Source organism: Pagrus major, chromosome 13 (genome assembly GCF_040436345.1).
Source record: "Pagrus major chromosome 13, Pma_NU_1.0".
In the NCBI taxonomy this organism is placed as follows: domain Eukaryota; kingdom Metazoa; phylum Chordata; class Actinopteri; order Spariformes; family Sparidae; genus Pagrus; species Pagrus major.
Genome location: NC_133227.1, coordinates 14,629,436 through 14,642,116, shown reverse-complemented (window position 1 = coordinate 14,642,116; position 12,681 = coordinate 14,629,436). Strand labels below are relative to the sequence as shown.

Genomic DNA, 12,681 nt, shown 5'->3' with positions numbered 1-12,681 from the left:
AGTAATTAAGTAAATGAATTCAGTTACATTTCAACACTGGTGAAACCAGTGCTGTTCCTCGCCTACAGACCAGTCAAAATAAAAACTGTGTAACCCATATGAAAGAGCTATACCTGTTCTTTCTGCACTGAATGATCTAATAAACCAAAGAAGTCTTCCCAGGTTGAAGGCTGTCTGCCACTCTGGACAGTGACACCTGTCAGTGAGTGTGACATGTGTCATCACTGTCACGGCATCAGCACCGACACTGACTGACTGTCACTGGCTCATATCTGCGGATATGAAGCAGACCCATGTTTCTCCCACATTCATAACTAGGCTCTGTTTCATATGAGAGGGAAACAACGGGGGGGTGAGGCAGCTGTTTGTCTCTTTGTTTACCTGGATGTCAAACTCTTCCAGGATCCACCTGTGCGGTCTTCTCAGATCCACGCCGTGTCTTCCTCCATGCCCTGCAGCGTAAAGCCCCGCACGTCCCCTTCCCTCCCCCTCCCCTTAGCAACAGAGGCAACATGGCGGCGTCCAGTAACGCGGAGCATTCTCCAGAGATATCGACGCCGTTAAAGATACCGAAAACCGAGGTGCCATCCCCTGAGTCGGAGGATTTGAGTGACAGTAATCAATACCACTCCAATTCCTCGACCCCTAACCGCTTCTCGCCTTTGAACGTGGGCTCAGGGACCGCGGGCCGGACGGCGGCCTCATCCTCCTCCAACAGCTTCACGGCTTGTCGGGGGATGTCGTGGACACCGTCCGAGACGAACGCCCTCATCGCGGTGTGGGGCAACGAGAGGCTGACCGAGGCGAGGATGCAGCAGCTGGAGGTCGCGGGCACCGTGTTCTCCGGTAAGGCCCCCGGTCCTGCCATGTACGAGCGGGTGTCTAGAGCCTTGTCGGAGCTGGGATACGAGAGGACACCGTCCCAGTGCAGAGAGAGGATGAAGGTAAATAAGGTTGGCTGTGCGTGTTCATCCTCCATCACCAGGACCTCCAGCCTCCTGTAGCCGCGACACTGAGCCGGCGTCGCTAGCAGCTGTCAGGCAGCGGACGGGGCATTATAGGCTGTTAGAGACCCGAAGGACCAGAAGAGGTTCACTGAAATAAGTCATTATTTAATTCAGTAGTTGACGTACAACTGTAATACACGGAGGACGTTATTTAACCAAGTGTCAGTGTGGTGACACTGATACATTTATATTAGACTGTACACTGACTTCACCTGCCTTATTTCACCTGTGATGTCTGCACACATCACGGTTACTAGTGGTAAGTATTGCAATAAATATAACACAGGGTCCCAACTGATATATGCTTCTTTCTGATTTAGTTGAGCTGATGAGCTTAATGATGATGATGATCACCAAATCAGTATCATATTTAACATTCTCATCACCACACTGCTCAACCCAAATCAACCCCAAACTAAAGCTTGTGATCATTCACTGAATCACCCACGTGATAATACATGTAGACATGTTAGGTTGGTAATATTTTATACACTCACATCAGAACACAACCATAGGTTGTGTCAGTGCTCCATATTAATGTGACATATCCATGAAATTATTACAACATAACTAAGATTCTTCAGCATCTCAGATGACTTATTCTTCAACATATGAAGTCAACAGGTCGCCAAAAATGAGATTTTAGTAAATAAGCGTTATGTCCAGCAGGAGATCTTTTTTTTTAAATCAAATGTCACTTAATATATTATTTTACAGAGTACTGATCTGATACTATTGCCATCTTTTTATAAAGAAACATGTTTGTTCGCAGCATGGAACCCCCTCTTATGCACGGTAACGTAAGGCTGTAACTGTAAAAAAAAAAATCTCAATTGTTAGAGGACACACCATCACGTTCAACCTCTCTCACATATTTACCGGTGTTGTGAATGGATACCGACCTCGAAGGCAACTAATGTGCACTGAACGACATTGCAAAAACCAGGTTCACTTACAAGTTTGTACAACACAACAGCTAAAGCAGGCCTATGTTAAGTAGGAGAGGTCGCATCACGATCAGTGCATTTAGAGGAGGGATGTAATACCAGAGCACCCCTCTCTCTCTGCAGAGCATGTGTGACTGACAGTAGATGAGAGGGGAAGAGCCAGGGCAGATTGTTCACTAGTTAATTGAATGCAGATGGCATCGTTCTCTTGGGCAGATTTAAGAGATTAATGAATAAGATGCTAAAATGAGTCACCAAATATACTTAGACAGCTGTTAATATACCACACTGGATTTGTTTGAGCTTCATTGTGCAGAAAATCATTAAGAACACATCTGAAATATCTGACCACTAAATTAACTGGCCAATCCCTCCCGTCCTTCTCTGCAGTTTATTAAGTTTGGCGTCATCAAAAGCCAAGAGTATTGTTAGAGATGATTCTCACCCAGTAGCTCTTCCCTTATGAGGAAATACCCCCTGGGAGGAGGTTCAGAAAACACTGTTTTACTGTAAATCTGAGTGCTTTAAAGTACATTCAAAACCCATGCAAACTGCAGTCCTTGAATAGTAAACGTCTATCATTTTAACAGGGTTCTGAGAGGACACACAGGAACACACACACAGTCACAGCAATACCACCATAACAGACGTCATTAAAATGTACTGCCATTGGATTATTTCTCTTTATGGAGCTTAAGTGTTCACTTCATTTTCTGCTTCATTTTGCCAACATAAGATAACCCACAAGAACATTTAATCATGTAAATTACATGAGATGTGGAACATGTGATGACATCACTGGTCCCCTGAATTTCAAACCTACATATCGTTTTTACCTTTTATATTAATGGTACTTTGTGTATTTTAATATGTTCTTAACGGTTTTATTAGAAGTATGTTACTTATTAAGGCCAATTTAACAATGTTTATTGTAATGTCAAAAAAGTTGACTCATGTCAGCTTACATTATCATTCCAAGCTTTCCAGTTTGTATGTCTGTGGGCGATCTTTAAAGTTAGTCCTAGTTTCCTGAGCCACTCTCCTTTTATTGAAGTTTGTTAAACATGCAATAAAACAACTTGACATTGCTTCATCCTTGTAATGTTTCCAAACAACTTACTGACAAAAAGAAGGTAAAAAAAATGTCCCCCACTTCTTTCACATCAAAATGTATTCAGCACATACAGGAAGTGCTGAGTAAAGACAGTCACTTTACTACCGCTGCCTGCCCAATACCTGCTCCACTTAATAAGGTCAGTCTGTGGGAGGGTTCAGATTCATACATCCCAACGTATTGTAGTCTAGAGGTAGACAAATGAAATCTTTCTCCTCCTTAGACTTGCTGTAAGTGACCTCCTTATAGTGCTGTCAAAGTGTGAAGTGATATCCCTACTCTTTTTGACTCTTTCTGTGACCATACTGTAGAACTGTTCCAACAAAGCTGACAGTGGTGGAACAACAGCTGAGTGAATCCTCTATTTATCCTCCCGTCACATACAGACGCTGCGCCGCTGCTACAGCCGTGTGAAGGAGCACGGCATCGGCAAGAGGAAGAGCAGCTACACTATAGAGCAGCTGGAGAAGGTGTTCGGCCAGGGAGGCTGGGACTCCCAGAGCTGTGCCCCAGTGCTGATCAACAGCAGTGGGCTGTATCAGGAGATGGAGTCTGATGGCAGCACCCTGGAAGACTTCTCCCAGGAGGATTGGTGCAACCAGGTGCTGGACTCGGCCTTCCAGGAGGGAGACATGGAGACTGGTGAGTGTGTAAGCAGGCAGAGGACAGAAAGCAATAAAAGACACATGGCACTCATGGGTTTGAGCTAATATGTGTGTTGTTTTCTCTCTAGAGGAAATCCAGATGCCTAAAAACAGGGCTTTGCAGATTCAGGCAGAGCTGTCAGAACAAACCCAGTAAGTCAACTAGAGCAAAGGCTGACTTCACTTTGAAAATGAAAATGTTAGATGTTTCTGTTGTAAGTTGGTAATTGGCCTCATCATTGCAAATTACTGTTGAAAAGCCATCGTTGTAATTTGTCTGGCATTACTCAGAATGGATGGTAATTAGAGAAAATCTTGTTGCAGTTATCTCTTCCCAAATTCATTCTCAATCTGCCAGTTGAAAGAGATCAGGACCCTTTATTCTCAATACTTCTCAAAGTAGGATGATCATAGTGCATAAAAAAACGAATGGAACAAAGATGGCCTTAGCCTTAAGATTTTTACAGAAAATGGGTTTCATTCTAATTATTCTCTAGTTTGTATTCATGAGCACTGCTGTCTGCCAGAGTGTCTTTTTTGATACAACCACTGGGGGTCGCCAAAGCTAGAAATGTTGAAATCCTACATGTAGGGGCTTTAAGGAATCTCCACATCACCACCTCTTGGTGTTCTTTTGTACTCTAGCCCCCATAAATGGATCAAAAGGGGCAGAGATATCATTTGGTGGATCTTTTTCTTTTACACATAAACTGAGTTTATCATCAGTGGAGATATTGATGTACAAATATTATGGGGGCTGAGCTCTTAAAACTATCTGGGGGTTTGTTGAACAAAAAATGAAACCAATAAATTGGACAGAGGTAAGAGAAATAACGTGCAACTAACTTACACTGTCTGATAGGCCACTGCTTGAATAGCACTTTCTAGAGTGGAAAGGGTGTATTAGCTTGTCATTATTATGTCTCTCGGCTTCTCTGCAGAAAAAGGGACATGATGCAGACTGTGATGCGTATCCTTGAGTCAGTGCAGCTGAAATGGGAGCCCTTCCAGACGTGGACTGAGTTCTCTCGGCTGCACCTCTCCAACAAACTGGCCATCTTTGGTGTGGGCTACAACACACGCTGGCGTGAGGATGTGCGTTACCACTATGCTGAAATCAGCTCACAGGTGCCGCTAGGCAAGAGGCTCCGCGAATACTTCAACCCTGAGAAGCCAGAGGGCCGCATCATCATGACCAAAGTTCAGAAGATGAACTGGAAGAATGTCTACTACAAGTTTCTGGACATTACCATCAGTGAGGCGCGATGCCTGGAGCTGCACATGGAGGTGGACTGGATCCCTGTATCCCAGTCCAGGGTCGCAGGCTGCAGCAAAGGCACATCCCACTACCTCCTTCCTGGGGACATCCCCAAGTCCTATGGACTCTACGCTATTGGCTATGAGGAATTGTCTTCCTCTAACAAAACCGCTCAGACCTCTCCCCAAGGTAATAGTGACGACCATAGCTTTCCTCAGTGCGAGTCAGAGAACGGGGCACAGGCTGATGGAGAAGGTGCAGGGAAAAGTGACAGGACTGGTATTAAAGTCACTTACTGCTACCTAGGCATAGCTGAGGATAGAACCATCCAGCAGTGTCTTTTCCAGCACTTTCAGGGTCCTGGCAAACACTATGTCCATGGTGAACCCTCCGCTGTGACGCGTTTACTGCAGGAGAACTGCCGCGCTGCCGTCACAAGTCAGGATGAAGATGGAGGTGAAGGGTCACCTCAATGTGTTGCCATTTACATAAAATTCATTGAGGTGGAGCTGGACTTCCTCTCAGCAGGCTCCCTGGTGGAGTGCCTCGAAACTGCTGTTGGTTATTCCTTGAAATACAACAACAAAGAAACATTGTAACTCCTCTCAGTGTTTCAGAGTTGACTACAGATATAATTAACGAGTGTTACAGCCATTAAGGCAACATGAACGGTGACCAATTGTTTCTGTTATAAAGCATGGATGTGTGCAAGAGTCTGGCATATTTTTGCAGCCTTTTCAGCTCTATTTAACTAATTTTCATGAGACCATAATTAAGTCTAAGAGAATGACTATGCACAATACGACAAATGTGTTGTGTAGAAATATGGGCTTAAGTATTACAGAGCTGCAACATCCAAGAAGTATGTACTTATTATTTTAGGCTATTGTGCACTAAAGGTTTCTGCTGCTTGTTTAGTGTAGATAAATATTGCCTCATCAGGGAGTGTGGGGATGGCAAGGTGACTACTGCAGTATGCATCTGTCTACCTCAGTAGGATGTAGCAACACAAGGCAGCGAGGGGACCATAGCTTGTATTTATTCTAAAACTGCCTTTACTTTGACTGTTGAGGTCTGGACCTGAATTCACAACGGCTGATTTATGCCTTATGTTTTGCACGTGTGACTGGGCTGCAGCTAGGGATGCTTCCATGCAAATGAAGGAGAAAATCAAAGAATTAGTTTTTGCCAATGCTGTGCAGATGGTTTTGCCAATGTAGATACCCTTTTATCCAGCAGTGTGAATGCTGGCTGCACTTCAAAACCCAACTGTCCGGCTGGATATGCTTACCTCTCCACTTCACTTCAGCACACAAGATGACACATGCCACTTGTGTCAGCCTCTATCAATGGCTGTGTGCGGAAAGTAAACAAAATACTGCATATATCATATACCAACACTTTTCATAAACTAATGAACAAAGGTTTACCATGGCCGAATTCAAATGGAACAGGTTCTGTAGTGTCCTTGTAAAACTTATAAGCTGTAAAAAGATTAAAGTTTATCAGAGCATCTCTACCACCTGCTGCTGTTATGATTATCAGCTGAGAGAGATTCACTTCTGCCTGCACTTCATTTAACTGGGGTTCCTGCCCTGGCACGATCAAATGGTTTGCATTTTTTAAGCTATCTTGGTCATCTGTTTAGCTGCACAATCAACCATGCTGGTGTTGTTCCTGGAACATCATAATTAATGTTTCTCCAGGACCATCATTGAAACTGGCCAGTCATGTTTTTGGTAATGTCATAGCTTTGCGACTTGAGGAAAAAGACTGGAAATATGCATGTGGGAGAAGTTATCAAACACATGCTTATTGTCTAGAAATGGTGTATTTGAATCCAACCATGTTTGCCTAAACCTAAGCAAGTACACTTGTTGCCTAAACCTAACCAAGCAGTTTTGTCGCCTAAACCTAATAACCGAATAATACACTAATACACGTTCAAGTGCTTGACTAGGTTGATGGTATATGAGTTTTGTTTTTTGGACTTGCTAACATTTCTGAAATACTGCCAGATCGGTATTGACATAATTGAAATTATACATTAAGCCAATATGCACTGGTGTTCAAGCATCTCTAGCTGCAGCTGTTGGGTTGTGGGTTTCAGTAGACTGACACTACAGAAGCTATGTTGATGAGTTACCAGAACCTCCCACATTACTGACATATTTAATGTGGTATTACAGTTAACACATAATCAGGCCTGTGATTGTGGTAATCTACTTGCTTACAGGTGTAAACCAGGTCCAAGAGCACTGATCTAAGACTTGCAGTAAGACTAAGACTAAGCTGCAGAGGTTAACTCATCCTCGATCAACAATCAAACTGAATTCTTTATAAACATGATTCCTGAGGTTATGTGCAATGTGCCAGGAAAGGACTGTGTAGAGAAGAATCAAACAATGGGTAAGTCCATATTGAATCTATGTATATGAAATCTACCTTATATATATCTATAATATATATTTAAGAATATTAATGTTCTTGAGCATTCCGGCTTTTGCAGACTTGCAATTTTCATTTGTTTGGGTATACAGTATATAAAGATAAATATGATATTTTCTATTTTATTGGTTGACACCATGTCTTGTATGTGATTGTTTGGAAGTCACCGTCTTGTATGTTTACATGTTTGAAAAACAATAAATGGGGCACTCACTGTCATTTGCCACACAGTGAAAATGGGTTTGTGTGTATTTTTTTGAGCTGTAGGTTGGCTTAAGTACAGTACTATACCTAGACACTGTTGGATGTGGCATGTGCCTTTAGAAGATCAGAATTACGTACTAATGAATCGTGCTATGCACTGTCCTCAATGTATTTAATATCTATCTATGTCTATCAACATGTGTGTACTTGGCTGTTAAAGGTTAGTGTTGAAATACCATGCTGATGTGAGGTGTTGTTTTAGTTGTAGTCCTCAAAACATTTCTGGAGCTTCACAGCAAAATAGCACAATTCATGAAATATAAATGGTCTGTACAGTTCATCCAGTGCAATCAAAGTCTCCAGAAACCCCAAATTGATCTGAAAAGACATTATTTACACCTTCGAAGCGTGGTCGAGCTTGTGCACCCACTTCAGACGGGTTGCATGCTAATTTCTGAGTTCGGCTGTTTTCAAATCAATTTGTGATCTTGGGACTTAGAGCTGTATAAGGCCATCTAATGGTTTCTCAGTTGTTGTTTTTTTGTTTGTGTTCTTTTTTTACATTTAAAGTCCCCAGCTACTTTAGTTGTTTAGGAGCTCCAGAAATGTTTTGTGGACAACGAAACTTCACCAGACCAGATAATGACTGAATAAGCATTTTTTTTATGAACTTTTCCTTTAAGGCAGAGGATGAGCACCCCTGCTTCCTCTCCTGAGCTCTATGTAGAAATAATAACCTTTTATGAACCACTGCCTTTGTATGATTTGAAGTTCAGTGGATGTTATGTGTGTTGAGACATGGCAGGTGTAATTCACCATGTGGCCAGGAGATGGCCATAGATAGCTATTGTTGAAAAACCTCAGATGAAAGAGTAGAAATGATCTTGTCACTGTGGAATCCATTGCTTTAAAAGGTATTAATACCTAACAAACACAAGACACAGGTTGACAGATGTGGAGAACTGACTAATAATTCAGAGGTTCCTCTGAGGGAGGCAAAGGCAACTGACACTGTATGTCTGTGATGTATGTGCAGAGTGACAATGCCACTGACCTTTTACAAACTCACCTTTGGAACTGGAGCAAATATTTTCTTTTTTACAGACTCCCTTTCAAAAAGCATGGACTGTGTACTGCCCTTTTGTTATGAATAAAAAGGTGCAGTCAGTTAGTCAATAATTGCTACATTACACATAGGTGCAAAATATTTCTGACTCATGATATAAGTTACATATACATAATGTGAATAAATATTCCATTATGCCTTGCTTTTTTTATATTTGATAGGCCTGTTTGTTTTTATTTACGGTGGTTTTCAAAATAAATGTAATCATCTACATTAGTGTTTTGTCATCAATGCATTAGATTCATAGATCAAATTTATACTAAGTTGTTTCTGAGCTGCAGAGTAAAGATTAAAACAAAAATATATTCTTAATTGTCCTGTATTGCAAACAGTAGAGACAAACATCTCGAGAAATTAATCAGCTCCTTTCTGAGAAGCTTTGGACATAATTGTACTCTAAATCTAAAAAAAATCACCTGAAGCCAAATTAAACTACCCCTGAAGTGATCACAGTTCCTCTGCTGTATCCCCTGCATCTATACAGTATGTCCATAAGAAGAAGGACTGGTCTCTGATCAGTTAGCAGGTCTGTGGTCTTTAAACCATGCTACTGTATCTAGGGCAGTGATAACCACCGTAAGCCAGTGATACTTTTATGCAGGTTTATGTCGATTTTGTGCATCCAGCATATAGAGTATAATCTGAGATAATCTGGTCAAAAAACAATGGATTCTCACATCGTGGTCCTCATACTGTTTCATCGTCATCTGCTTATTTTATATTTGATCAAGGAAGGAATTCACTTTTCAAATTGTTCCTATTTGTGTTGTGGGCATGCAACAGTCCAAAGAAATGTTACTGTTCAACTCTAGAATGTACAGGATGAAGTAAATCACAAATATTTGCTATGAAATGAGTCTATAGGCTGATCCCGAGCTTGGATTAAATGACACCTTTCCATGACCAGTGATATTCCACTGCACATCAGCACCCCTACCTCTCCAGGGTGTATTGAGTACCAGTCTTGGTTCTCTTGAATAGCAATAGGCAACAGTGTCAACTACATATTCATGGTTTCTTCCACTGTATTTGAGACCATGGTGATATCTTCACTTGAATATAAATGCAGTTCTTCATTGTAGGACTTTCAATGGATAAAATAAACTAGCTCCACAGGTGCACCACAATAAGTCGACTACATACACAGTGCACCAAATATCTTTAATGTTGGATGTTTAAATTAGACGTTAAACAGCAAACAACCCACACACCCTTAGCACCATTATTTACAGCCTGTTTCTGTATCTATTCCTATTAAACATTGAATGTTGCTCTCAAGGGTGTCACTCTTTGTTAAAAAGTGGTGAGGACGTAAGGTCAAGATAATATAACAGAATAGCTACAGTAGGTACAGAAAATGTGTCACAAATTATGTGTTGATATTAGCAGGGTCGGTACTCTTTGGAAATGATACGATTCAAGGACTTTTCAAGCACTTCTCAAGGGCAAATTATTTCAGAATTAAGGGCCAATAATACATATAGATATTCACATATACCAGTCTAATCCAGCACAGTACTCAAGGGGGCCACATTGTGTTGAAAAGTGTTTGGGACATAAGGGCTCAGACTAAATAACTGGTCTTCAATCTATGTGATTTTGGGCGATGTAGTGAGGGTGGAGTAGATCATTTCAAATTCTCCATTCTGAATTAACGTTCATTGAATCTCATCCATTTAGCATTTCAAGGTGCAAGCTAATTTTTAACACGTTCTTTATAACTAATTATGTCTTTAAAAAGTGATGAAGACAAAATTGGTAATTTCAAAAAGATGCTGATGAAGGTTCTCAGTCATCCAGGTCATAGTAATTCTAAGTGCTGTATCGTAGGCAACTGGACTGGCTTTTAAACTCTGTGTGGGAGTGTCCTTACAGAGTCGTTAAGGACACGTGTGAGCTCTGAGTTTCAGAGTTTCAAAAACTGGTGGGGACATCTGGTTTAATATCTTTATATCTTATATTTCACTATGTGGAGCCTCCCAGCCAAAGAATTTCACACTATTTTACAACCACAGTGACACAAAGCATCTTGAATCCTGACTCTTCTGATAATGACAGTAATGCTGTCAGCTCTGAGCCACTCGGCCCTTCTTCCTGCAAATTATGTCTTTATTTTTAAGAAGAAAAAAAATATATTAGAAAAGAAATACATTTGATAATGAATTGCCATGAGCAATATGTTTGACCTGCAGGTGTCAGGCCTGCTCATCATTTGACTAGACTTTGTTTTGCCTTTGGATTAGAAATCTAGTTCAGAATCCAGTTAGCCTCTCTGCTCGCCCTGCTCAAATAATTTTTGCAGCAAAATAAAAAACAGGCCTGTTTTGACAGCTTTCCCCTGACTGCTATAGGTTTCAGCTGGAGGCCCCGATGCAATATACAACAACACAACAAAATCCTACTCACATAAGGCTTGGACCCTGCTTCTTTGGATTTAATCACAGGGATAACCCTTGCTCACCTCTCATAATTGAGCAGTCCTCCTGCATTAGCCTCACCTTTGTTGCTGAGGCAACTGGGCAACCTTAGAAAATGAAATAAAGGGGTCTGACCACCTCGGAGAGCGCAGGTCAGTCCATATTTTTACATCAGAGGGGTGAGCTCGCCTTGGGAATTCACGTCAAGCTGAGTCCAGTCTGTTTCTCTGCTTTCAGACCCACGCCTCTTCACACATGATAGAACAGGAGCTGAAGATTTTCAAGGGGAGACTGGGGAAAAGGATGGAGCTTTAGTTGTGTGGGTTTGGAAATAGGCTTATTGCTGAAAAGCTTGAGCCAGGCTTTTTAAAACTGGCAAGACGCACACAAGTATGCCTTCCTAGAATCTGATGAAACACCCTGGGTCTTGTTTAGAGGCAAATTCAAGTCCTAACAGGTCAGCGGTGGCACATTTGAACTGGGACAGAGTTGGTGGGACGTGATTCAATTATTTTATAATCAGTTTATTTACCCTAGCTTCTTTTTTTATTTATGACAGTGGTTCTCAAATTGGGGTTCAGGGACATCCAGTGGAACTTGAGGGAGTTCCAGGGGGTCCGCAGCAAAAAAGGGAAATCATTTATTTTCATTTAGGTCATGGGTTTAAAACACTTTCTGTAAGAAAACATCTAAAAGCAAAAATCTTACCATCTCAGATGGGGGGCCGTAGTGTAATTTGTGTCAGTTAAAGTAAAGGGTAAGATTAATTTGTTGTCTCTCGTGGGAGAAACGTGTCTGGGGTTAAGAGAATGATCTCCCCTGCCACTTTAACCAGGCTAAATATCTGAGCTTTAGGTCTCCAAAGCAGCGAGTAATACATAATGTAAGTGGGCTTGTCAGGTATTTTGGATAGAAATGTAGCTTGACTGAGACCTTCATACTGAATTTTCCCATGCTCCTTCTTACATGCACAGAGAAATGGGATTACGCGTGTATTCCTCCCACTGTCACTGTGGCTCTCATTGTTTTTGATTTATGTCGATGGTTTTGAGAAAAAAAAAGAATCGTTTTTAACATGTAGGCTAATCATATTTCTCATGTTTACACTCGTTGTATCACATGTTTGTGCTTGTGAACATTTGCAACTGAGTATTCAGAATTATATTTAAAATTGTACATGAAAATAAGTTTTCCAGCTGCACATACCGCTGCAACCAGAGGACAGGTGTCTGCGTCAAGCTGTAAAATACTGGCGGCAAAATAACGGATGTCAGTAAATTCCGCTTTCAAAATAAGAGCGGGACGTCACCCACAGCGTTCACCGGAAGAGTGTACGTGAATGGGGAGTTTTATTTTTTAAGCTCGTCACCGGAACTTGTCATTCTTATCGAGGTACACTCGACGCCAGCTCGCGCACTGAGGTGGCACGGCGCTCTCTCTCCCCTGTCTCGCTCTAGGTCTCTCTCCCCCGCTCTCTCCCTCTCAGGAGGGGACACGGGATGACAACTTGCAGAGT

The 12,681-nt window shown here is 41.7% G+C and overlaps 1 protein-coding gene across 1 annotated transcript; it reads left to right on the top strand.

Moving 5' to 3' along the window:
• The first annotated feature begins 505 nt into the window (after positions 1-505).
• On the top strand, positions 506-7,647 carry msantd2 (Myb/SANT DNA binding domain containing 2). Its single transcript, XM_073479551.1, has 4 exons — positions 506-944; positions 3,455-3,710; positions 3,802-3,865; positions 4,654-7,647. The coding sequence occupies exons 1-4, from the start codon at positions 513-515 to the stop codon at positions 5,567-5,569; spliced, it is 1,668 nt and encodes a 555-aa protein (XP_073335652.1). The 5' UTR covers positions 506-512; the 3' UTR covers positions 5,570-7,647.
• Positions 7,648-12,681: the final 5,034 nt, after the last annotated feature.

Coding starts and splice junctions, on each gene's coding strand:
- msantd2 (XM_073479551.1), top strand. CDS start 513: ATGGCGGCGTCCAGTAACGCGGAGCATTCTCCAGAGATATCGACGCCG. Junction 945..3,454: donor AGTGCAGAGAGAGGATGAAG/GTAAATAAGGTT, acceptor CGTCACATACAG/ACGCTGCGCCGCTGCTACAG. Junction 3,711..3,801: donor GGAGGGAGACATGGAGACTG/GTGAGTGTGTAA, acceptor TTTTCTCTCTAG/AGGAAATCCAGATGCCTAAA.